The 27,880-nt window shown below is 40.6% G+C and overlaps 1 protein-coding gene across 4 annotated transcripts in view; it reads left to right on the top strand.

Annotated features, from left to right (window-relative positions):
• The window catches only part of cacna2d2a (calcium channel, voltage-dependent, alpha 2/delta subunit 2a), a 171,163-nt gene that overhangs the window by 59,709 nt on the left and 83,574 nt on the right, over positions 1 to 27,880 (top strand). For all 4 annotated transcript variants that reach the window (XR_002062227.2, XM_019359243.2, XM_005453490.4 and 1 more), the window contains exon 4: positions 26,032 to 26,091. Coding sequence is in view for 3 of the 4 variants with exons in the window: in XM_019359243.2 (XP_019214788.1) it covers positions 26,032 to 26,091 (60 nt within the window). In the remaining variant the exon portion in view is untranslated. The remainder of the gene's footprint in view (positions 1 to 26,031; positions 26,092 to 27,880) is intronic.

Here is a 27,880-nt window from a genome sequence, read left to right as displayed (position 1 = left end):
CACCACCGCAAGCACTGCAAGAAAGTGAAGAAACTAAATTAAAGAGGAGACTCTAACAAAGTAATTTGGTTTTCCATTTCCTGTAGGCCTTTGGAGAGGCAGTTATAACTCTCAGGTCCCATTAGAGAAGAACAGGGGAAGTAGGGCGAGCTCTACTTGGGTTAAAATAGAAAAGTTTCAGTGTGCAGTGATTGGCAAATCAAATTTCTGTAGTTGTAAAAGAATGCATATTAATGAATAAGTAGCACATTTAACAGGCTCTCAATGAGTCCCTTAAAAAAGATATTTTGCCAGATGTTTTGGGTTTTCTTAGTTTCAATGTAGAACAAATCCATTTAAAGTTCTGTCATTACTGCATAAGACGTGCGTTTTTAAGGATTCTTTTGTATTTATCCTGTATTGTCTCACTAAGTCACAGTAACATATTTTTCTGAATGATGTGAGAGCTGTCAAGCTGAAAATGAACCTTCATAGTTTTTAAGGTATTTGGCCATAAATCCAAGAACTGGACAAAGTAAAACATTTGACCTGATGATGGTGCTATAGGACGCTTAAGTTCAGTTCAGTTCAATTTAGTTTTATTCTATAACGGGTGCTGAAGGTGCTTTATATTGCAAGCTAAAGAGACTACAACAAAACAAAGAAAACAGATAAAACCCCAACAATCATGAGTAAACTTAAAGGGGGCACAAAAACATTGATTTGATTTTTTTTCTGCCCCAAATTCTTACATTGCTGGTGCTAATATTAGGTGGATATTTAGCTCAAAACTATGAGTGTCGGCCTCATGTTAGAGCTACTGAGGATCACATCAGAATTCATTCTCATGGCACCGTAAATATCTGACAGTCTCTGCGATAATTAGAGTTCGGTGTGGACCAAAATCTACGGGCTAGAAGCACTAAATGGTCTACTTTCAAAGGGACCCACAGTAACTGTGCATATGTACTCAGAGATAGACACACTCTAACACATGGATGTGCACATACGCACATGCACGCAAAATCACACATTCCCTCTCATAATCTCATCCCCAATCCCCTGGCCCCTGTCATTCAGATCTATGAACTTCCATTAGCAACCATCTGTTACAACCTGCAGCAAAGCTATTACACTTCAAACACGCACTCTCTCTCTCTCGCTCGCTCTCTTTTACTCGCACGCACGCGAGCCTGTGAATGGACACACTTGCTCCGCTCGACGTATGGCAGACTAACTTCTTCTAAGCCTTGAGAGAATTTGCCGTTTCCTGTTTAACCTTCAAAGCAGAAGTCACCCGTGCGCTCGCAAACACCTGCGATAGCGTCACTGCGCCGCTGCCCACTACAGATGCGTCAGAAGGTCAACAACCCTCATGGTCTCACGCATGCACACTGATGCACACAAACGGGAAGGTGGGCTTAACGACACACACACACAGGCACCCACAGGAACACTGGAGGTCATGGCATTGTGTTGTAAAAACAGATTGTCGTATCTCTAGATTACTCTATCCATAGTATTGGGTCGTTCTATCATTACCACTGATAAAGGTCACAACATCGCACCCACTGTTCCTTGGCAGCATTTCACATTAGACAAAATGTCAGAACCTGATCTGCTTCATGGCAGCATGCTGCCTCCAGCACTTTTCTTCACATCTCCAATGCACACATTTATTTTAGGTCTGAATGTACAATTTTCAGCTCCATTTGAATGTTCTGCCTTTTTTTCTTCTCCTAAACAAATGTCAGTGTACAGCAGAAGATTTATATTTTTTGCTGTGTTCCTGCCTGAATCAAAATCATTCATTTGAGTGACAATATGGGTTCCAGGCAGGAAGTCGAGGGGTGGGGGTTGGGGCGGGGGGGTTTGATTCAGCATCTAATTATCTAACTTCTTCTCGAAAGGGGGGGAAAAAATGCTTTCTGTGTTTAAGCAACTTGTTCACGTAGCAGTGGCATCTGCTTCACTCCTTCATTTCCCCGTCAGCAAGAGACAAATGAATAGAAATGACTGCTTTGTGCTTTTATGCAGCCAAGCCGCATAAAACATATATTTCCAGCCTCCCATGTGCGAATTTGTATCTGCAGAGAGGGAAAGAAAAGGACAGACACACTCGAATCAGGAATTGCTGTGCTAAAATGTGTTTTTTTCTTTCTTATTGCAAGGCAGTACTCTTGTCTGTTCGTTGTTTTCTTTCCTAGAGGGCACAATTGAAAAAGATCATTTTTATGAAAGGGGCTTTTGAAAAACACCTCAGCAATCAAACCGAAAACATATGTAATACCACTTTGGGGATGAAAAAAAATGAAATAAGCACTGTGCAAAATAGTGGCTGCTACAAATAGAAAATTGCATTTTGACAGACAAAAATGCACAGTGTGACCATCTGCTTTTCTTGGCGAGACCCTGCTGTAGAGTGACAAAATGATTTGTTAAAATAAAAATATATCTTTATTGTTTGCCATCCTAAGCAGGTCAAAATCCACTCTGCTTTTAGTCCTCCAGCCCTCTCTTGTGGCAGATCCCTTCACCTCTGCTACCTCCTCATCACCCCACTGATTCTCTGTCAGCATCATCAACTGAGAGGCGTTATAACAATGTGGTTCCTATGGAGGAAAGTTACAGTGCAAATCACAAATATTAGGTTTTTACAATAATTATATATTCATTTACCGCTGTTTTTTTCCTGAGTGGCTCTTTGCACTTTGTTGCAGTGAAAGTGAACATTACTTGTATAAATTTAAAATTTCTAGAAGTTCCTAAATGGACGTATTTACATTGTTTGGCAAAGACAAGGTCTTTGCTTTTAAGCAGATGTTGAATGGAAGGCTGGATGTTGCTTGTGTGTTGTAAGTAGCTATTGATGGGGAGGTAAATAATCCCTGTCTCTGAATGCTAGCCTGATATCCATAGCCTGTCTCTGACCCTGGGAAGCTGTGCCTTAATTCCAGTGTGATGGAGTGTCGGGTTCTGCTTGAGCGAGCCCCTTCTTTTATTCCTTGTGGAATGGACAAGGCAAATAATGGGCTTGTGTCCTGACAAGGAGTTCTTAGTTCCTGACAGACCATTGATCGCGAGAACAAGGGCTGTTTTCACAGTATGGTGTGCTTACATAACCAGATACATGCACAGACACACTCACCCACACACGCACGCACACATACAAGAACTCCAGGTTTATGTTAATCTTAGCTAATACAGACAGACAAGTCAATTTTCTCTTTACTAAGGCTTTTGAAAGTATCAACCTCACAACAGAGAATGTCAAACGGTAAAGAAAGGAACCAGATGCTGAGAGAAATCTGTGCATGAAATCAGAGAATACATTAACGTGATGTAGAGAGAATAAGTCACCTTTTACCTGCGTTTGATTGGGCAGTCAGTCACAATCACAATTCAATAAAGCTAATTTGATATTTTAAAACAAAGATGGATTTTCTTCCTAGGATGTAGTAATTACATTTGTGTAATTTTATCTGTTCTTTTTAAAGCAATACATTTTGTTTCTGTCAGTGCAAATGTCATTGAATTTTATTCAGTTTTGTTCAAAATGATACAGCTTTGTCTGTCTGAGACCTCTGGCTATAACATGCACTCACCTAGACAGCGTCACAACCCAGTTAGATATCGGTAATATACATGATTTACACAAAAAGAAGGAAAAAAATGCAGAGTTTACCTAAAATCATCTAGATTCTTAAATTACAGTCATGTGTTTTTGTTTGAGAAGGACGCTGCTAGAAGATTATAACCTGGTTACTTAAGTGCATGTTACACACCAATCATGACAAATATCGCTGCATATATGTGTGTAATCTAATTGGCAGTCAGTTTACGTTTTTTTGCATCCAACAACACAGATGATGTAGAGGTTTCACAAAGTACTGATGTTTGATCAGTTAAGCAATAATAGCTTTTTTTGAGGAGCCAAAATGATCCATTTAGGTGTTTCATATTAGGCTAATACGTAAACAAAAATCACACAAAAATAAAAGAAAGGTCCAAATAAAACACGATTGTTCACAAAAAGGAAAAAGACCTTCCCCGTCTCACATGATTAACATAAGTCTGTTTCAAGGGCTGAATAGCTGCGCCGTTTCTCCCACCTTTTCTCTCCCACCTTTTCTCTCCCACTTCTTTTTGGAGTCTTATTGAGCATGTCATCTGTTCCAGGGTATGTAAATTTTTAACACTGTTAATGAACAAGGTGCATGTAGGTCAGTCTTTCTGAAGCCAGGACTTTGTGATGGCTTTTCTTTTTTGCTACCTGCCAGCAGGACCTTTAGAAGGTATTTATCCATAGAGTTTAATCCATGTGGGATGTGTTCAAGCTAAAAAGAATGATATTTATACCTACAAATAAATACTGATACGTCTTTCCAAAAATGTTGAATGGAAGTCCAGAAAATGCAGTCTGCTGTGTTTTCTCCACATTCTCTCCAACACACCAGATGAGTTCCAGTTAATTTGGATTTCTGATTGGGAGTAACAAAAAAAAAACATATTAAAGTTTTTCCACAAAATCCCTCCAGGTCCAGGAATTAGATGATTATTGCGTCGTCCAAGCTGTTTGCCACACATCTGTCAATATCACAATGCCTAAATTCTTTCTCCCATTATTGTTTCACTTACTCTGTATTGTCCTTGTTCGGTAAAGTGATACTATGATACAGTTTATTTAATAATTGTGTTTTGACAAAGCTGTATGCATCAATAATTAGCTGTGTGATATGTGACAGTTCTTCTTTGTTCATATCTATAAAAAGGCTGTTTTGCTAACTCCTCTGACGCAAAGTATTGAAATCACATAGCTCCCAACCTTTAACCATCTTGCATATGGAGGTAATACCAAAATATACCCATTGCACAAACCTACTGTCTTGCATTGCTGGTTGTAGGCTCGCCGTCTCAGCAGTTTGTGGTTTTTGTTTTCTTGAAGGTGTGAGCATTTATACAGGTCTCCAACAGTCAGGAAAGCTTAATGGCTAAGATCTACCTTTTGCAGAGCCTTAGCACTCAATCTGCAATGATCCAAGAGATCAACGTCACTGCTCCACTACAGTTCTTGCAGAACCGCTCAGTTTTACCTGCAAACTTCTGTCTTTTTGTAATTCCTCTGCTTCAACACTGAATGGGCTTAGACAATTAGAAGTGATCTTCAGAGAAGCCTTTTGCTGGTGCACCCACCAGAGCTATTGTATGATTCTCCGGTGAAGGACTGCGGGAAAATGAAGTCTGACTAAAGACAAAAAGGGATGAGTTTGAAAGGCTGTGAGGGGTCGTGCAGCTCCTATTCCACATAGGAGGAATGTCAGTCGTTTCTTTCTGCCTCGGCTGTTGTTGACTGTTTAAAAATTCTCATCATGGTGATTGTGCACGATCCCCACCACTTGTCCCCACTGAGTAAGGACACTCATGCAGAGAGGCCAAGGGAATCAGAGGTCGACTTGCCTTTATTTTGCTCTTCCATCAGAGCAAGCAGTTAATCTTTGGTTGGCCCCAGCTTATCTGGGCGCCTGCCACCCTAGCCCTGCCCAGGGAGAAAGGCATCATACGCCTCAGCCCTCTCTCCTCCTCCTCCGCCTTCCCCTCAGCTCAGTTCTCCTTGGCTGACTGGAGGAGGTGGCTGCAGATTGAATTATTCTCTCCGTTCCATTTCTCCCAAGTATGCATTCATTTGCAGTGCGCTGTCACTTCTCTTCTGTTGTGTTTGTTTCTTAAGTGGAAGCCATTCAGAGTCTGTCTCAGCTTGTTGCATCATCTCATATCAGTTGTGGCACTGGTCTGCGAAAGTGGTTAGACAAAAAAAAGAAAAGAGCGAATCAGTGCTGTTATTGGTGTTAAAGCACATTTGCAGAAGCAAATGCCCAGAGCTTCCCTTCTGTTTTACACATGCTCTTTTTATGCGTGTGTGAATTGGTAGCGGTAGCGAAGAGGTCACACACTGGGACTGCTTCGACTTTCAAAGTCTTTGACATAACGTTTGCCAAATGCACCTGTTTAGGGGTTCAAGCTTTGGTTTGGGTTAAGAAAAAATGTATATTAACTTTTTAAATTAGATTTAACATTTATTTTCGGTGCCAGTCTGCTGATATGTTAATCTATTTTGGATACTTTACCATGAAATTACATTTTTGCTGTGTATTTATTATTAAATGTGTGAAAAAAATACATGATTGTCAGGTTGGGTTTCTGCCCATTCTTTGTTAGATTTTTGAAATAGTTTATTCTGCATTTAGTGGTGATTGAAATTTTTTTTAATCTTATATACAAATTTTGGTGACCGTTAAATTATGTATGCACATTAAGCGTTTCATGTGAAACAACCACAAATGGAGAACATTAGATTGCATTCACGGGGGGATGATAAAATGATCTTAATACACAGAAGAATTAAAATAATTAAAATGATAAAATAATAAAAATATCAACACATTAAGAATTCCTGTCTGTATGTAGATGTTTGTGCAAAGTTTCACCGAGACTGGCCTGCCTGATTGCGCGAATCTAGGAAGAATTATATAGCAAAACTTCACAACAGTTATTCATGGCACTTTATGTTGAAAACTAACATTGTAGCGAGCCCTTATGGTTCAGTGATGGACTAATAGCCAGCACTTGGTGAAGGTGGGGAGGACATCATTTGGAGGGTGAGAAGAAAGAGAAGTCAGTGAAGAAAAGTGCACTTTCTCAAATATTTATCAGTCTGTTGTTTTGGATAGTTTAGTAAGTTTGAAAAGTTTAAGGACACTTAAAGTTATATTAGTCCTGTATGTACTTTCGAGTCTTTAGGATGAGTTTTGAATTCATGTTGTCAAACTCTGGTTCACCGGCCTCTCTTTTGCAGCCCGTTGCCCTTTGTCCTCCTCCTTTTCCTCATTCGTGATTTCTGCCCCACTGTCTTGAGCTTTGACAGCCTGTCATAACTCTGTCAGCCTGTTATAGCCTGTCTTAACATAATGACCTAACACTTTTCATGATTGGCAGGTGTTTTTCCTTACAGGCCAATGAAGTAGGGGCTGAAAGATGTGGTTTGATGCTCAGTTACCTTGTTTTTTTCCCTGACTGACAGGTGCCTCCTCAAACTACTCAGAGAAATGGCCTAGTGGTGCGTTTATTGACCATTTAATTTGTCGTGTGTTTGAAAAGCTATGTGGTCGCTGTCAGCTGTAGCTTTGGCTCATTCGAAGAAGTGACCAGAGGGATGGGACAGTTTTCCTCCACTGGATGAGTGACAGAGGAAAGGCGCAGAAATTGAAGAAGAAGGGAAGGGAAGATAGGAGCGTGCCTGGAGGCAGTCGAGGAGAGAGGAGGTGCTGGAGGAAGCTCGGGGGGTTGGGGAGTTATACTTTTGAGAGACAGTTGAGGAGAATCGCAAATATTGACCTTGGAAAACCACCTCTGTGATAATAATTATCTCACACTGTCTCTTCTTGTTCACTTCTCTTCTCTACACTTGCCTGTTTTACCGGCCTGCTCCCTTTCTTTTTTGCTCTCACTTTCTTGTGTTTGTCCTTTGCTCCTGTAATCTTAGCGACCTCAGATAAAAGCAACCCAGCTCTTTTTCTTCTTTTTGATACACATTAATCCCTATCATTGATTACAAACTTACAAGCTCAGGTTCAGCTTATCACAGTAAGCCTCAAACATTTGACCCCCTCTCCCCCCTGGTAAGATTTATAATACTGAGCATGATACAGTGCATTAAACACTCAGAGGTTTAAGTTTTGATTTTCCAAAGTGTTCTTTGCAAAATAAAACAAATGTTATGCAATTACTATGAACCTGAATATCAGGCCTTCCAAAATAATGGTATCTTCATTGTGAGCACCACAAAACATGTAAGTAGCAGAAACTTCAAAAGCAAGTCCATCCCCTTGACCTCCATCGTAAAAGGTGCAACTTAACCGCATAATTACAGTGTTCATGTCTACAGCCTCAAACAAACACATTTTGTTTGAGGCTGGGAGTTCGCCTTGTAATCGGAAGGTTGCCGGTTCGAGCCCCGGCTTGGACAGTCTCGGTCGTTGTGTCCTTGGGCAAGACACTTCACCCGTTGCCTACTGGTGGTGGTCAGAGGGCCCGGTGGCGCCAGTGTCCGGCAGCCTCGCCTCTGTCAGTGCGCCCCAGGGTGGCTGTGGCTACAACGTAGCTTGCCATCACCAGTGTGTGAATGTGTGTGTGAATGGGTGAATGACTGGATATGTAAAGCGCTTTGGGGTCCTTAGGGACTAGAAAAGCGCTATATAAATACAGGCCATTTACCATAGTTTATTTGCTTTGAAGAAGGTGCAACTTTTGTATAACTCAACTATTTCTTTGTGTTAAGCTTTAGGGCTATGTGTTGTTAAGAAATTCAACGTGTCAAACTGGACCCTTCGGGTAGGGTTGTGGTCTCTCTGTCTTCTAGAACATTTTTAACATAATAATATGCTATAATAATACAATATGCTATAATTATACAATATGAATAATTGAACGTTTTTGTTAATTAAATTATAGTATTATGTATATACTAGCACTAATGAGCAGAACTGCACCACTCGAACGGCTGGGGACCAGAATCAGACGATTTCTTGCATTCCCAGCCCCGACGGGTGACCAGCCAATCATCCTTTTGTAAGTCAGATTATGAGCTGGTCCATTTCGTGCAACACACACAGACTAAAATGTCATTAGCCTTCAATCTCTTCACTATGAGTGAAGACACGAAGTCGGCCGCCACGGAAACATTCGTAACGTCAGACCTAATCAGAATAACCCATCTGCAGCTGAAAATTGGCGTTTCAAAGACGCCTAGAAAGGCAAAAAAGCTAAAGCTAAAAGAAAGACAAGAGTCAATGTCCTGCTATCTGGTAAAGTTATAAACATACTGGAAATGGTGTAACTGACATTTGTTTTGTCATATAAAACCTGTTGGACCTGCTTTTGTTTGGTAAATATGTCAGGTAAAGGTGGGCGTACTGCAACTCGTTTTCAGATAAGTAGCTGAACCTCTTTCAAGTTGTAGGGCATTTTATTTTCAGTTGTTTCAATAATTTAATAATTTCTTTTAGTATATAAATACAATTAGCATTCAAGAAAATCTGAATTTTCTTTCTATATGCTGTCAGTTTTAATTCTTAGAAAAAAAGACTGGGATTGACAAAAATTGCACCTTTCTCTCCAGGGTAGCTAGCATTATTCACAGACTCCATCCTCTCATCCAAATATGCTCACGTCTGGCTTGCTCAACATACAGTACAAACCTCCAGGCTGTAGTAGGCCACAAAACAATGGATGATGTCACAGTGGTTGTGCCCATCAGGTGTTTACAGTCTATGGTTAGTTTCATTATTTCTTGCTAACTAAATGTGCAAGTTACAAGCATATTTACAGCGTAGTTTTGAGCAAATGTAGGTATTTAATGTGTAAAAGCATGCAAACCTGAATAGTTTGGAATGCACCGTAATTTGAGTGCTTATAAATGCAAATAACAAGCAGACTTTTATAGAGAAATATTAGTGAGTAAAATGAACTAAAATCAATTTAAAAAAATAGTTCATTGTCCCATTATTTCTTACAGAACCTGAAAAGTTGAGGTTACACCTCTCTCACACACTCTCACACAGGTGGCTTAGTGTGAATGCCTAACATGATACTATAATTATGGTCTGTATACATGATAATCACATATTTTAGAGGCTTATTTTGTCCCCATTCTGTTTTGAGATCTTGCTTGCTGCACTGCCATTTCACATGACACAGTGGTGGTGTTTCTTAAAATCAACCACAGCAAAGTGTGCTAAGTGAAGGCGGAGGAGTACATCTATTCATTTAAATTGGTGCTAATGGCACACTATTTAAAAGTCAATTAATTGCTAGGGGCCAAATGCACAGTGGCAGTTAATGCTGTCACAACGCCGAGTAGTAATTGGATGTGTTGATGGGGTGTGCCTGTGTGTGCTAGTGTGTATTCCTTTTTTCCGAAACTGGGTGGCCACCTGCTGTACTAAAAAAAAGGCTTGTAACAAAAGGATCTTCTGTTGTCCACTGGATAATATTTGCCATAAAGCAAAGCATCACGGGGAAGCGGCATAATAGCCCAAATTCCCTTTGTCTTGCAGTTTTGTGGATATGTATTTGCTTTCTTTGTCATAAAATGTTTCTTTTCAATTTTCTCTCGCTCCATTTTCTTTTTACGTTGCGCTGCTGTTTCTGAAATTAGCTTTTGAATCTGTATCATTTTTGTTCTTCTCAGTTTGGCATCACTACTGCCATCTCCATTCTCTCGCACCTTTTCATCTTCTTCCTCACTTTATCACGCTCGTCTGTACGACAGAGGGGGGGAGAAGGCCTGAGATCGATGTTAGGCCTGCGCACACAGAGACCGGCAGCTGGCTGAATCGGAGTGATCGATCAGGCACAGAGCATTTACTCTGCCAGACTGCTGGGCCTTTGTGGATGGAGATTATTTCTAAATTATTACAGGAGGCAGATGCTTGTCAGAAGATGCACTCTGTCAAGGTTAGACTGCTCCAGTCCTACCTACCTCGCTCCCTCTCTCTCCCTCTCTCTCTCTCTTTGAATCGCACTTTGTGCTTTTTAAATGATTCTACTTCGCCTTTTTTTTTTTTTTTTAAATCTTTCACCCCTTTCTTCTTTCCTTCAATGGCTTTTCTGTAATTTAAGATATTCCACGTTGCCTTTTTATTTTATGGAGTTGTCTTTCTTGTAGTGTGTTGTTTCTCCAACAGCAGATATTTTTAGCACGTAATAGGTGAGATAAAAGGTGCGCAGTGTATACCACTTGGGTAATGAGAAGCTGGAAATGCCTTCTTCTAAATTGACTTCATCCACACAGACAGACCAAATGGGCTGCCCGCTATAATCTTTGACCAATGTTAGTCTGTAATGATACTGAATATACCATCAGACTGCTGTGTGCATGACACATTTTCAAAAATGAGTTTGTTCTTTTTGAAATGATTTAAATGAGGTATTTTCATTCTCTGCCTTTGCACAACGCTTAGCGCCTAAGAAACAGATGTACGTGAATGGATTTTTTTGCGTGTGTGTGTGCTTTTGAGTTGGGGAATCTGTACGTGTGTGTGTTTAAAACTGATAATTCAAGTATGAGATATCTCTAGTATTTGTAATTCAGCCGTGTTAGACTGATTAGACTTGGTAGCGTTCTTGTAGGCCCAGGGCTCTACCCCTTGTGTTATCAGTCATTTATCCAGAGCTGTGTCTTATTCTCGTGGTCAGCATAAATGATCCAAGTTCTCCTCTCTTACAGTATATCACAGCCACTGCTATCTTTATTAAGTTTTTTTCAACTTTAATTCTTAATCCAATCTCTTTACAGTGTCAGTGGAGTGATGTATGTGGATGTTGCCATCATACACTAAAATAATCAAATCAGCTAACATTATTAAAAGATCCCTGACTTTAGAATAAAAGAAATAGTCTAGTTGTTTTGGTTAAAGGTACAATGTATAAAATCTCACTGCTAGCCACCAAATTCTGTTTTCTTACCACTCCCAATTCAAGTGCTTAATCCTAGCTACGGTAGCTGCTGTAGGACAAACATGTTTAGTCAGCCAAGAGAGATCAAAAACATTACATTAGGACCGCACCCCTTAATGGCCTGGCCAGTCACTTAGAGTTTCCCTATAACTGTGGCCATGTTTGTTGGCATGTTTTTCCTACTGTTTGTGTATACAATCATTTTTGTACAGACTGCATTTTAACATATTTGAATAACTTAGCTATTAACTTATGATAGCTATTAACATATTGCTAATAACTAATAACTAACTAATAACTTGCTAATTCATTCATTCATTCATTCATTTATTTGTTCATTTCAGGCACAACAAAATACATATGTTGAACATAAAGTGCACAAAACAAAAAAAAACAAACAACAACAACAATAAGCAACATGTTTTAATTATATATTTTGTGGTATTTTACATTTTTACCCCCGAGTCCACTCGAAAAGTCTAGCTACTGTTCATCTGTAGTGACTGTCAGCTGTCAGTCTGATATTTAACTCACAGGGTGCCCATGTTTATTTACTCTGTCTGTAAAACTTTGCGAAGGAAGTCCGGATACGAGTCAGTGAGTCAGCTTAGCTCACTTTTGTCTGATGGCTTTCTGTGCTGCAGTAAACACTGCTGTATTTGGTGCTGTTAGCCTGGATTAGTAAAAGTTTTTTAAAAGTTGATATGACATTGTTAGACTGACACTTAGTGAATAAACTAAAAAGAAATATACTTGAGGCTAGCATTAGCTAGCATAATGTTAGCTTATAACCAGCTGTTGTTTAGTCAGCTTGTTGTCAGCTGTACAGAGACGGACAATAACTAATCACGAGAACATTGGATTGCATTTTCCTGGTCTTTAGCCACATGTGTAGTATGAGCACAATCTTTTTTGTAAATAATCTAAAAAGCATTATACATGGTACCTTTAAACCATTACACTTTAGCATATGCACACAAGGCCAAATCATTTCCACCGATAGAAAATGTGAATATTGCCAAGAGAATGAGTAAAGTTTAGATGCAGGAATTAATCGAGCACGATTTCACGTTTTTTATTGTTTTCTCTGCTTTTGCACAATATCAGTTTATTGAAAAAGGCAGTCTCTTCTCTGCTTTTAAACCCATTTACAGGCCTGTAAATACTTGATTGGTCAGTCAAAGGTGATAACATGTTACAAATAACACTAATTGATGCCTGTTTTTGTTTAAATTGTAGTTGCTTAGATGGTTTGACAGCATGCAAAGCAGCAGCTGTGTGTACACGTTTTGGTGTCCAGCTGAGAGTCTTTGCCACATTCTTTCAACCTTCCACTTTTTGCACTTCTTAGGCCAGTTTTTGATTTGTAAATTCTGAGATACCATAGTAACATGGTAATGCAGCATGGCACATACTGTAGAAGAGCACTTACTCCCACTGTACCTAATACCTGGGTGTAGCTCTTGGTCTAAAAAGGCCAGCAAGCTGCAAACACACAACTCAATAAACCTGATAAGATGTGGCTACTTTGTGACTGACAAATCACAAACACATGTCCAGTCTGTGCTTAGTCAAGTCCGGTTTTAAAGATGGCAGTGGCCAAACTACTTGTTGAGGCAAGTCGAGTAGTGAGACCACTGTAGCACAGCTCTGTCTACAGCGTGTTCCCCAACACTCACAAATGCTTTCCCATACTACTTACATATTTTATTTACACCAACAGTTCACGATCCACCACTGTGTTTTATACACTCGTGCACTTTGGCACTGCCCAGTGTGGCCGCATGCACTCAGGGTCAGCTTCCTTGGTTGTATCATGGCTGCGGCTACACCAGCTGCTGTCTGTGCTTCCACAGGTTGCCCCTATTGTGCTCCTGCATCAATTTGAGAGATCGATTGGACGATGTGCATTAGCTGTGCAACGTAGCATCTCATCACTTCTAACCTCTGAACCAAAACCACACCCCACTGCCACATTTGCAACACTGACAGGCACACAGAGGATGATCATGATGGCTACCAGCATCTTTTATATACAGTCTATGCTCTCTCCATATAAAGTACTCATTGTAATCTGCTTTTCATGTGAAAAACACAGTTATGGATAGTTTATTTCATTTCTGCCCATAGATATCCACCACACTGATCCTATGGTAGCTATTAACAATGTAATGGTATATTTCAATAATTGCTTTTTTGGGGATAATTTGCTCTTTATCAAGCCCAGGTTATGGGCAAAATGCCATCTTATATAGGAAAAGTGAAAAATCAGCTCTCCAAAACCCACAAAGATGTCTTATTTACATGTTTATTCTGTTATCTAGTGTGCTTGGCACCAGTGCATTCATGAGTCAGCAAGGTTTTAAATTACAACATTTGCAGGCTCAGTGTGTGATGGCAGGACTCCTGACACGCTGTGAGCACTATTTGCACCCAGCAGTTGTACTTTTATTTTTCTATATGTCACAGCTAGACAACTTATATGCACAAAAGTTATTCAGAGGGGTTTCTTTGCAGTGGTACTTAGTTACAATGCCCACATCATATTTAAGCTTTGCATTGTACACACTGTAACTTACCCCGGAAAAGCAGTATTTCAGTTTACATTTATTTTGTAATTTCATTCTGAATAAAACAGGAAATGGTCCCATATTGGACTCTAGAATATGCTGTGCATATGGTATAATTAAGTTCAGCTGGTTCTTTGATGACACTTTGAAGTCCAGATTAATTTTCACAAAAAAAAAGAAGAAGAAAAAAACCCACAATACCAGTCACCCTAGTGCATCAGCAGCTCAGAGAGAGGCACTCTCAGTCTATCCACATCACACTGTAATGAAAAGAAAGCTTTGGGATTCTTTGAGAGAGAATTTAAAATGGGGAAAAAAAAGAATTGAGCTATATTGTTGCATACTGTGTCACAATGGACCTCCCAGCACATAGTCACAGACACACGTTTTCAAACCTTTTAATAATTACGTCTTTAGTTTTCTGTTTGTTCTGTCTGCTTCTACAAATTGCCTCATATAGATCTTGCATATGTTAGTCTCAGCTGAATTCTGAGCATCGCTGCTTGGTTAAATATTCAACACATCATGTCTCAGTGGCTGAGGAGCATGAACTGCATGAGGACAAGCCACAGCAGACTGATCAAACATTTACATAGTTAGCCAGATGTTATTTTACATTAACATACGAAAACCTGCGAGCTTATTCTTATTCTCCACACAAGGATGACAGTATCATTTATGTGTTAGTCAGAAGGCACAGTGACAGTTAAAGTCATTTCATAGTTTTACTTGTAGTAAACCTGATTATGAATCCATGTAGTATTGTTTTTGCTCTTTAAACAAATCAGACCTTAAGAAGCAAAAGGACGATGATGGAGTGACCACAAGGGCATAAATACAAATGAAGTGTCCAATTGTAGATCACTGACTAGTGATTATAGAAACTTAATTTTGTGTCCACTTACACAGCTCAAACATCAGGCCATTTGGCTCTATTTCTCTCTAGTAAAAAAAGAAAAAAGAAAAGAAAAAACAGAGAAAAGAAGGCAAGTTAAGGCCTGGATGGGGAGCGAGAGAGAGGGTGATGAGAAGAAGGGAAATAAGGGGGGATTAATTGTTCACCCAGGAGAGCGAGATAACATCAGATGTTTAAAAGCCGCCACAACTAATCCTGTCATTTCTTGGACTAGAATAATGAAAATGGAGAAATGATATCTCGTGGAGAACTGGAAACTGAGCTAATCTGTATGCCTGTAACGAGCGCATGTTTGTGATTGCTAAGTGGTCTACAGATAGTATAATTCTACTTGCGTGGCATCAGTTTCCAGTGGTAAAGCAGTTTTTTTTTTTAAAAAAGATGTCCTTTTATTATTCAATGAAAGCACATTTTCATTTCAGCTTTTTCATAATGTTGTAGTTTTTATTGCCTTCTCAGCTAATTATTTTGAATAAATAATTACTTGGTAAGTTGTAAAATATAATACGTTTAGCAGGAATTCTATTGGCGAAGTCTTGTGAACTGTAGGAGTTTTGCAGGTTTTACTCAATTAATTGCAATACTTTGTCCCAAAGCATACCATATGGTTTCAGACTGAGTTCCCAACTTTTAGAAGCTTTTCTTTTTCCCATTACTTTTATCAGAGTAAGGAAAGCTACTCATATGGACAATATTGTCGGTTAAATGATACAGTTTGGGTCTCTACACTTTTTTTGGTGAGGGGGTGCTGTCACAGTTGCAGTATGTCAGTGACAAAATTTTATATACTGGATAAAAACTGTTGCTCAGCAGCTGCAAATGTGAAATTTTATGGTAAACATTTACTGTTTTAAGCAAAGCTCCAAGTTAATTCCTGAAATTATTATACAGACGATGCCAAATCAGTCCAACAACATATGGCGTGCTTTCAAACGTGTCTGCAGTGAACTTGAGCTAACGCCTTCTAAACCATCTGAACCGTCCTTTAAATCTCGGTTGAGTTCATTCCCGATGCTCTCTGCATGGGACCAGCTCTCTGCCCCACTTCTGTCTATTTGCTCTTCTATCCAAGTAGCTTTCTCTTCCTCTCTGACCCACACCTGCCGTTCTCTTCATCATGTCTTCCACCCTTTGGTCCCGCAGCACTCCCTTTCCTCCCCTGTCATATCTGTCATAGACATTCAGTCGCTGGTGTTGCTCTAGGCTTCAAATTTAATTTGGTTTCAGTCTGCTGTAATTGCTTTGAGAGACAGCCGTGTCTGCATGTTTTTCCTCTCTTATGTCTGCTGGAATACTGGATAGGGTATGTGCGCGTGTGTGTGTGTCCGCGTGCGTGCGTGTGTGCATGGATATATATGACTGAAGGTTTGTATTCATGTGTTCACATGTGTAAATCCTCAACAACTGACTGGCCGTGCGCTGTCAGTGATATACTTTGTCAAACACCAACTGCTGTCATTGAGCTTTCTTGCACTCTGACAGTGGTTTTGTCAGGAAGCATACACTTTCCCTTTGTAGCCGTAAAGACGAAAGGGAGGGAGCAAAGTAAATCTGCAAGACATAAAATAGCTTTTAGGAAACACATCATGGCCTTTTAGTTGAATTAGAACTGCCCTTATAAGCTCCCGCAGTATAACTCCTTTCATTAAACTATCAGTAATCTTCAAGTAAGAGGGAGGCTGATTGAAGTAAAGGGCAAAAATAGACAGAAAAAATAGACGGTTTGCCCTTGAACTGCAGACATCGCTGTGGAAAGGTGAGGTGAGACGAGCCAAGCTAAGCTGATGGGCTGAGATTATATTCTATGGCTCTGAGCAAAAAAGTAAAAAGAGCTTTTCCTTCTTTTGTTGTTCTTTCTTTTCCCCCCGTCCTTATTTTTTTTCATCTCTGCATCTCTGCATCAATATATTTAAAACATAACATAAAAAAGTATATTGCAGTATATCGGATTCAATGTTGGTGCAATTCTAACCTCCAGACATTAACTATATCAGGTTATGATATGCTATTAGTTTGCATTTAAGAATAAGAGCTAGAGAATGGCTTTATGGTCAGTCCAATGTTTCCTGGGAGGCATTGTGGCGATAGGACAGTGACATCCTCCCGATATATTAGCTATTTGGCAATACAGTATACTGGTGTCTTTGTTTATATTGGCAGATAAATGAACATTTTAAAAACTAAGAAGGAGGCATGAGAAACTGCCTTTAACCATGTCGCGAGTGTTGCTGTTACACAGTTTGTCCACCAGAGGCCACTCAGCAATGTTCAACAGCAGGGCTAATTGGATGACGATAACAATAAAACAAGATTATTTTTAAACTGTCCTCTCATATTATTTCAGTAAGGAGTCCTAAGAAACACACATTTAAAAAATTGTTCATTTTATTATTTTATCTTTCACATGTCTGAAAGGAACAAAAATTTTGGCTGTGATATCAGATTTGACCAAATATCAGTATTGATCTTAAAGATCCTACATCGATCGGGCTTAACCTGATTGGAGCCCATACATAATAACTAGAGAATCATCTGTTAGTTAATCTATAACATACACGTTGTGCATGACTGCTAAAATCTTTCAAGGGTTATTTAGTCGTATTAACCAAAAAACTACAATCTGATCAAAACAAGCAAAAAACACAACTATGTGTGGGAACTGTTTTGCTTACTCTATCAGCAAACGAGGACAAAACAACAGTAATTATATTGCGACTGAATCAACATTATGTTCATGCAAACTTAATGCTGATTCACCCACCCAGATCAGATGTGCCAATGAAGCATCACACGCCCAAACAAGGCCAAATATCTGTTTTATTTTGTAATTATTTTCAAATAGTCCACAGCACAGTGATCAAAACATATGTAGCTTTAGTATTTCACAAAACAGATTTTGATGCTTATTAACTGAGAGTCTAGTGACGTCAGATCCCCCCCCACCCCCACTGCTATTGCATGTTTCTGCACAATTTCAAGCTTTGGTTGTTTGCTTGTCTCCATCCCATTAAATGGTCTACATTGTCTCATTTGTTTCAGCAGCACACATCTGACTCTGTCCAACTGTATTTCCATCCAAGCCCAGCACTCAGCGTATGTCTGCCAGAGAAGGGACACACAGCATACAAATGCTTGTATAACTGATTGCCTGTTGATTAATGAGGGCTCTTTTGGTCTGATTGCAAGTGTACAGTATGAACATACATCTCGGTGGAGTCTGTGTCGGTGCGATGTGTGACCAGTGGTGATTAAAAGTGCGCCTTAGAGTGTGCGTGTACAATCATGCTTGTCTTCCATTCAAGATGTTAGCTGCCGCTGTTTTCGAGCTCATTTTGAATGTTTGCGTGTGTGTTTTTACATAATGTGTGTGTGTGTGTTTTGGCAATGATTGGGGTTTTTGTCATGATGCGACACAAATAACAGATTGCTGAAATATAGAACAGCGGCGGAGTACAGACATAAGCGCTCAGTCTTGTTCTGTTGTTGTTGTTTGTGATGCCGCGTGCTTATGTCACTCTAACCTCTGAAGACGTGTTTGATGATGCCCAACCACTCCACCCACACAGGAGGAGGTGGACGCAACATGTGGGTCGTCTATGAAGCCCCATTAACATGTTAACAGATGTGCCGCGTAAAGGGGAAGTGATGTGCTCACTTTTTCTCTTGTGGAACGTCAATGGGCTTCTTCTTTTTGACTTATGGATTTTATTCATCACTTTTTTACAAGACAACAAGTATGCAGCTTTCATCGTCTCAGTCACCCACAAGGTCGGTGCTTTATGAGCTGCTGGAGAACCTCTTTTCTGTAATGTTACTTCCTCCCTTTCTCTCCCTCTCTGCTCCTGTGTCTGGTTGATGCCAGTAACAGCAGGAAAGGCTGGGCACGTCTGCGACTATCTGTCAAACAATGGACAGTGAGCCCAATCAGCCAGACACTCGCATGTCACCGAGCTGATCCTGGCCCCATCAACACACTGCTCAGTCTGCACGCTCACCCTGAGCCCCCTGCTGGCCTCTGCATGTAGGAATCATGGCTACCTGTGAGCATTCAAAGCTGCAGACCTCTATGGCATGTTCTTGCAGTGACCTTGTTTGACCGTAACGCGCGTGTGCTGAATTTGTGCATGGTGACTTGTGTGGATTCATAGTTTTGAAAGCATGCGTTTTATCTACATAGAGCTTGTTTGTAGCACTTATCCCATAGGAGGTTTAATTGAAATTACAGTGGTAGCAGCTCCAGTGAATGATAATGTGTAGCACAATGGTCTTTGGCCTCATTCTGTGCTATGATGAGCCTGCCACTTAGCTTCAAAGGCACTGTGGTTTAATGAGTGAAATGCATATTATTTTGAGTGTATCTCAAATGAAACAAAGAGCATCCCAATTAGAAGAGAATTAGTTTGTAGCGAGAATTGTTTATTTTATGGAGATACTTCAGCAGTCAGTAATATATTAGATTAGCACGTTTGCTCCTGTGATATTGCTTCTATCATAATCGTATTTTGATTATATCCATATCATAAACTTAGAAGTAGATCTGTTGGCACACAAGGGTTTATGATCAAGGTCGATCACTTCGGCGTAACACTGAAGAACCACTGCGAGGTTACAGGAGCTCTTTGCAGCAGCTATTGTTCCAGAGTAAAGACAGCTGCCTTTTTTGTCTCCGTGAACTACACAGAAGCTTCAGCACAATGCTGGCAATCGTCTTTGGAAATGTAGTGTTTCCGCGAGGCTCTGTGGAGTGTAGAGAAAGAAAAAAGAGTGTTTGATTTTGAAAAGCTGGTGAGCTGATGCTGCTGTGGGTAGGTGACATCTCACATCTTCCAGATCCAGCCTCTGTGGAAACAGCGAAGTGGAGTTGGGAATGCGCTGCCATGAGTGGGGAAAAGCAAAAGACAGTGTTAACATTTCCGTTGTGGTGGAGGAAGATTATGGGTGAGAAACAAAGGCAGGGATTATCTCAGCACATGCTACAATAGCACTACACACACACACACACACACAGCCTCTGCAAACTGGTCTGCCACAGGGTGCTTTGGATCACAGAACAAAGGCAGGGTCTCCCACCCATCCATGCACATCCTCTGTCAGAGTTAGCTAATAACGGCTACAATACCCAGCTGCCAGTAGCTAACCAACCAGGGACTTGGAATTAAGGGTCATTATTTCACCTCATTATGGATTTTTACATTGTTTGGCAACTCTAAAGGGGGAACGTCTATTGTTATTATCAGTGTCCTCCTCGGAGGAACTTTGCGTGGCGATCTTGAAATTTGATAGAAGGCTGTGTTGCAGTCAAAACATGTTATAAGTTTTCCAGCTCTTTCCCAGTTCAAAGTACTTCACAGAGGAAATTCTCCAATCTGTGAAGTCAATTAAACTCTTCTGCAGTTGATTTGAGTGTGTTGTTGGAATTAATATGGCTTTAGTGGAGGGAGAAAGTTTGGGGGCAGTAAACTGAGACAGATGGAGAGAAATGGAGTACAGCATATGATGGCAGGATAAAACAGCCGAGCGGAGAGGAGAGATAAAAGGATGGTGCGAGAATGAAAGATGGTGGCGGCGGTGGGGGATGGTGGCGGCGAGGGTGCGAGGCCGAGTGAAAGTGAGTTTGTCTGTGATGTTTTAAAATTCTGGAGTGGAAAGTCCCTCCATCTGTTATTGTGGGACGGTTCTGACTCAGTGATTTCTATGATTGGCCTTAATCCCGGCCGAGTGGAGAAGACAGAATGAAGAGCTTAAAGCAGACTGCTCTCACTCTGACAGGCTCCACTGGCTGCTGCTGCTGCTGCTGTTGCTACTGCTGGTGCTCAGTCTGCTGCCCCCTAATGGACTAACTGCTGCATGACATTACGTCTCCCTGCATTACTACAGCACACTGAGCAGCTCTTAGGGCCATGACACATCTGTGACCTTGTGAGTGCAAGAAGTATTTTATCAGCAGCTATAACAAACAGCAGTCTATACTCAAACTAATCATTATATCGTACTTATCTCCTAATACAACGACATTTTATGGAGCTGGGACATGCCCTTCAAACTGTCTCTTGGTAGATCTACCAATGCTGGAAATTCGTCTTGATCATGCACGTGTCAGAGGATACCTGGGAGGAATATAGAGATGCTGTGGTTTGATGTTTAATTCAACATTGCTGGAAGGACCCTCGAGAAAACTGTTCTATATTTAGAAATAATTTTTTTGTTTGTTTTCAAAGAAACCTGGCTTACCTTTATGTCTGCAGCCACCTGTAATTTCAAAAAAATCTCATTGAAAAATGTACCAAGGGTCTTCCCTCGCTGTATTAGTCGCAGTGAGAAGGTTAAGTGACCTCAGCAGAGTCATTTCACAGTCTTTGGTCTCCAAGGTGACTTAAGTGTTCGCATAAACCGAGCTAAAGGGGTCATTTGAGAATGTGTCGAGTACCTTATTCAAAGCCGCAATCACATGTACAGTCCGTGTCGTGTTTTCTCAAGTGTCCTCACGGTCAAACACACGCATTGTGAGGCTGTGTTTTAAGACCCTCCAGATCGCACAGGCGGCAATGTGTTGAGTGCCCTTTAAGTTAATGCTCAGTGGAAAGACCTAACAGGCTACGGCAGTCACACTGGCGGCCCAGTGTCGAGTTGGCGCTCACCACAGCATGACGCTGTCCGTCCCTGGTGTGCTGTCATTCCTTTAGAAATAACATGACTTTGACTGATTAAACTGCTCCCCTCTGGAAGAGAGGAAACCGAACAGTTATGAATATTAAAGATCCTAATCGTCTCATGCTGAGCTTTTCGATACTTTTTTTCCCCCCTCTCTCTCTCTCTCTCTCTCTCGCCGTCTCCTTGCTCTGTGAGTTCACAGTGAGGGATCGCGGCTCTTCGCCGGCAGCGTTCTACGGCAGCGGAGACATCGACAGGCTGCTGCTGCCTGCTCTTTGGCTGTTTGCACAATTACGCTGTCACCTGCGCTATTACGTACAATGTTCCCATACGTGACAGATTCCATTGCGTGTTGTTTAAGTCTGCAGAAGTGGTAGAAGCACTTCAAACGCCACTACACATCGCAGAGTTGTGTCTACGGTTCTTGACCTTGGCCGAAGACTGCGTGACAAATGGCCCAACATGTGAGGCGTTTTGTGTCAAGGTTACAATAGCGGTAACATTAGCGCTTCACGCTCATGTTGTTGACTGTCCTGGTGTATTTGTGCCTGCATGCTGTAGTGTAGTCTAGCTGAGTGTCTGTGTTGTGTGGGCCTGTACTGGGCTTATCTGTGCTGTACTGCGCTGATCTCACTATGCTCATCCAGTGCTCTAAGCTGCTTGGGCTCCAGCCACCAGCATAGATGATATATCCCTGCCCCCCTCCTTCCCACATCTCTCACTGTGATTCATTGGCTGTTTGTGTTGCCCATCCATCTGGGCCAGCACAGAGGAAGGAAAGACACATGAAGACACATGGCTGTTTTGGAGCGGGGACTGCATTAAGCAGCGAGAGAAGCGATAGGATCCCAGAGAAATGTTTGCCTACCAGGACGAGAGGAAGGAAGAAGACCAGGAGAAAGGCAGCTGGAGAAAACAGAGAACTGGAAAAACAAGATGTGTTGGCCACTCAAGGGGTGGGAAATGGATTTTCTGAAGGAACAAAGTCGAGATTCTTACTGACAGACTAAATCCTGAGGGGAATGGCTAGATCATAGATCAGAAGAGAGGACTGAGAAAAGGCGGCTAAGAAAATGCAACTTGCTACTATATCTTCACAAATATTTGCATATTGATGAAAAGCTTTACGTGTACCATATGTTGAGACAGAGTTTGAAATCATGTGGCTAACCTGAGCTGCCACAGTGTAGTGACATTTTTGTTTGGCTCCTCTGTTTGTCCCGAATTGAATATGGGATTGCTGATAGCTTCACTATGAGATTATTGCTGTGGTGCTGCCCTTTAGCGAAACTGACCGTCTTTAACAAAAGGCCATGCAATTACTTCTTTTTATAATGGACTCTGGTAATAATTTCAATAAGCTAATTAGATCCTTATTTCTTTGTTTTAGCTTTCTATTGTCTCAATAGGAAATGAATGAAATCATTATTAAAAGCTTATTCAGGTGCTTAAAATCACAATGCAAAAAAATGGCTTCAAAGATCCAGATTTATTGCTACCACACGCCACAAATTATGCTAGTGATATCACATTGTGTACATGCTTAGAGCGAAGCAATTATCTTTACTAACATCCCGCATGACCACACATAGAGCCTGTGTGCGTGCATTGAGATGTATTGTTTCTGCAGAAATTGGGTGGGCGGGGCACTTAATAGAAATAGGACAGCTTCTACTATAATGACAGTTTATGTCTTGAGTGTTTTTTGTAGATAAAAAGGCTCTCATAGCAGGGGACAGGCTCCTTCGGTGTAGCTCCGCAAATGAATGAGCTCTCTTTGCAGCAGGGGTCTAAATTAGGGTTAGTAATTTTTTGAGCCTTGGGACTTGCGGCTGATCACACTATTCTGTGACGAAAATAACATCGCCCCCTAGAGGGCTGGGGAAACCTAGTTACTGAAGCACAAGAGGGAAGGAGGGTGAGATTCACTGTAGGGTAGGAGGCGTATTTGCCACTTGGACGACTTCCTATAAGAGAAGCTTCTACAGGGATGAACCACATCATAGGAAATGATGTTAGAACATAAAAGAACATCACGGGCAGTGGTGTTAAATATCAGTTTAAGATGATAATATTACGTCAGTAGAAAAGTTAAAACACTTGATATTCAGTCAGGCTTTTGACTGACATTTTATGACACGATTTTCAGCAACTCTTCTATTTGGCTGTTGTTTTTTCGCTGCGTGAGGGGAAAAAAAAAATCAAGTTTCATATTTGACGCTATCACGAAGGTGACCCTTGTCTGTGTTGATGGAGAGTATTTGTGCATATTGAGAGAGAAAAAAACAGTAAAAAGAAGAAGTGTGTGCTGCCAGGGTGTTAGAACGTTTAACAAGATAAGCATACGCGTTGGTGTTGAAGAAATGTGCACATTAAATATAAAAGTCATGGTGCACACAAACTTCTGTTGTCAATATGGACTAAATCAAATAATACATTTTTAACTTGACTGCAGCTGAAGATACCAATTTTGAATCCAAGCAAACACTGCCTTTCAAGCTAATGTCCACCTCTTATCTGCATGCGTGGAGAAATATGGATATTGTTGGCAAACAGCCGTTCAAGATCAGTCGTTGTTTGGAGCGATGTGGATCTACTGCAGCACCAGTACATGTTGTAAACATCGTATGGTACTATGTCAAATTTGTTTACGTTGTGTCTCAGCTCTCAAACAAATGGATACACTTACAGTATAAGATTATTACCTGTGCAATATGTAATAACATTTTTTATAATAATAATAATTTTATAATAAAAATCATCCATCCATGTTTGTGTTTTTTCATCGTGTTCTGGTTTCTGGCTGTTTGCCTGTTTTCATGAACATCTTTTGAGCCCTTTGAGGGATTTTCTTCAAATTTGGCTCAAAGGTTCACCTGGGATTAGTTTAAGGTTATCTTGACTTTTTCCATCCTTCTTCTTATCTTCGGGCTACTGTTATAGATGGCGCACTTCCTAATTTAAAGTGTGAATCTACTGAAACAAGGAGCAGCAGCAGCATTGTCGTGCAATAGCAGTGACTCAGCAGTATATCCAGTGACACAGCATGAAAGGAATATGTGCACAAAAGTAGCCTAAGCAGTGTTTGCCCAGGAAATATTCAGTGAAAGCATAACATAACTATGTAGCACTTCACTTTAAGAAGAACTAAAGCAACATAACATTTTAACTCTTCAGGATCTGCACAATGTTGTCACATAGAAAATATTTTTCACTTTTATTAACTAGGATGTTGTATCTTGGGTTGAGATATTTAACCAGTTGCTTAAAGCTCTGCTTTTCCATCATGTAACCTTATAAGAAATTTCTATCTACCATTTGAACTTTCTGTCAAATGGAGTGCAACAAGAGATGTTTGGTTGACTTGTTTACGTTTGGGTTGCGAGTTTGCAGAACTAGATACCTAATTGTCATTGGAGACTGACAAGTGGCTCTTGCTCTCAGACATGCCCGGGCTTGTCTCGTTGTTGTACACACCAAGGAACATATGCATATGTTTGTTATTGTAATGTGACACTTTCATATCAGGTAAAAATGTATCCAGTATTAACATGGACAGTATGATATGGCACAGCCTTAGCCTTTCAGATTTCACACGTGTTCATAACCCATGTCCAGTTATTTACAAATCAATACCTATTACCTCCTACATAGTGTTTGTGCAATCAAAGTATGTCTCATATATACATTTTTGCTGCACTACGAACGTCTTAAAGTACATTTAACAAGAAGAAAGAAAATGAAATGAATATATACAAAATATAATACTATTGCCTTAGAAGTAAATTATCCCCAGAGAGCGAGTTGTCTTGGTGGGGATTTGGACTCTCAGTGTGCTTCATGGTAACAAGTGTGAATATTATTTACATATTAAATCCTAAAGTTTTGACTACATACAGTATGTCAATTAGACAGACATGCATTTGAAGATGCATGTCTGTCACTTTGCAAGTGCAAAGTGATATTTTCTATACTGTTATACAGAGAGTGCACTGTTTAAGATTAATAAAGCATTAACAAACTGAACAAACTGTTTTTAGGTTGACTGCGACGATGAAAATTGGATATTTTCTTGTTTGTAATTGTTATTTCAGTGCAGATAAAAATAATAATAATAAACTTTTAAATTTATTTTATTTTTTGTAAGTTGGAGAGGATATAGGGCAGTGGTAGGGGAAACATTGAATGCTCTTCTCCTGGTGCTGTGAGACCGGTGCTTAAAGGAGGACAGCTGCCATTGTAATCATCAGCTTTTATAGGGAACAAGGTCACCATTTCCATTCTGTCTGTTTGTCCGTGGCACACACAAACACACCCACACACACACACAAACAAATCAATTTAATATTGACTTCTGATACTGACACTGTTATTTTTTTCTCTCTTTTTGCTACCGTGTAGAAACTGGCCAGAGAAGCAGAGCAGCTTCAGAAGGAACACGTCTGGCAAGATGGTGTGACGGTAAAGTAGGACACCCGCTCCTCTCCCTCCTTTCCAAGACTTCTGCCTTTTTCCCTTTTTCTTTTCTAGGCAAACTGGTTTATCTTCCTGTCATCTGCTTTCCAATTTCCCCTCAATTTAACACCTTTAAAGGTAACCCTTTGATGACAATGTGATCAGCATCACAGAGACAATGTGGTGATTAGTGCAAAAAACAGTAATGCACATTATGACCTTAATATTATATCCATACACGCTCTAAAATTGCTTACTTAAAATTGCTTGAAAATTACTTCTGGGGTTGTTATTTTTATGGTATCTAAAGCTTTTGCTTTGTTTGTTTTGGGGACCGTAGTAACTTGAACATTACATTCTCCTGCAGCTGACCTTTTAAAATACTAGACATCTGCTCTTGAAATCTAAAAAAGGAGAAACGGTATTACTCTGGCTCGTGTGTCTTTGAGCCGGTGTGCTCCAGTGACTCTCAAATTTGCAAACATTCGGATGCCCTGCACACACAATGCACACATATATGCATGTATATATAGCCTCACCCGACGCATGCACACTCCCTACTGTCACATCCTCTGTCTCCAGGGAGACAAGCTCGATGTCATGGTACACTTCTCACAAATGGATTTTTAACCCCACGCCTCCTGGGGGATATTTGAGAAAAGGCTTTAACTGATTTTAAACGAATAATTATTATGAAGCCTACTTCCCTGCAAGTCCATTTTTATTCATGGTTGCTTACACTCTAAAGCTGTACTCTTGGGGTGGGGCTGGTACTGCACTCCTCCGTCTCACCCTGCTGGTCCAAGGGACAGAGCTGCAGTGTGGATGTCCCTTCATCTTAGACCTGAGTGGGGTTGATGCCTGCCTCTCCCTGCCCGGATCTGATGCACCTCAATGGGATGTGTAACCATGCAGGAAGTGAAGCCTGGGTCACAGGGACCACGCGCAGCACACCTGTTCATAAGTAGCTCCGTCCAATATGGCATCAATACCTCCTCGTGTGGAAAAGCCAGCACTCTTCATACTAACCCTCCCCCTCCAGAACACCTCTCTCTGTCCCTCCTTCAAGGCTTTTCTCCTTCATTTTCGCCTCTCTTTCTGTCCAGTCACCAGCCTCATTCGCACTCTAACCTTAAGCACTTCCATCACACTCATAAACCTTTTTTTTCCCAGCCTATCTGTATGTGTCTTTAATCAGCCATGAAAACATTTGGAATATACCATATTGTTGCAAATACTGCAAATGAATCCTAATAGTGTTTCTCTATTAATAATGTATTGAGCTGATTTCATTTGCCTTTATAATTAGAACAGGTAATGAATCTCAGCAGGGGCAACTGTGAAACCATTAAAAAATATCACAAAAAGGTGGTGGCGGTGGTAGATATGCCACATCCCTGCAAGAATTTTTTTTTTCTCCTGTTTGTAGATTTTGTGCTCTCCTAATTTCTCTTTGGGTGAACACTCTGCTGACTGACACTCTAATTAGATTAGGGATGCATGCTCTTTGGGTATATTAGGAGAAATGTGTTGCATCTTAAACTAGCGGGTGGAGCAGTCTGTCAAATGAAGAGAAAAGGTGTTTATGCATGCGAGACGGTGCATTTTGGTAGAATTCGTGTGTGTGGGTGCGCGTGCTCTCTACTCTGGGTCGAAAATGCATAATGTGGTTGTGTTTGTCAGCGAGCGGGTATTCATTTGTATGTGTTTATTAACGGTAGGTTCTGTACCTGGCCCAGCCCATCTGCTTGCCTCGCCAAAGAGTGACATCATAGAAACTCAATGACACGCTTGT

The sequence above is a fragment of the Oreochromis niloticus genome, linkage group LG5, assembly GCF_001858045.2.
Source record: "Oreochromis niloticus isolate F11D_XX linkage group LG5, O_niloticus_UMD_NMBU, whole genome shotgun sequence".
Classification (NCBI taxonomy): domain Eukaryota; kingdom Metazoa; phylum Chordata; class Actinopteri; order Cichliformes; family Cichlidae; genus Oreochromis; species Oreochromis niloticus.
This window is presented reverse-complemented; position numbering and strand designations above follow the sequence as displayed.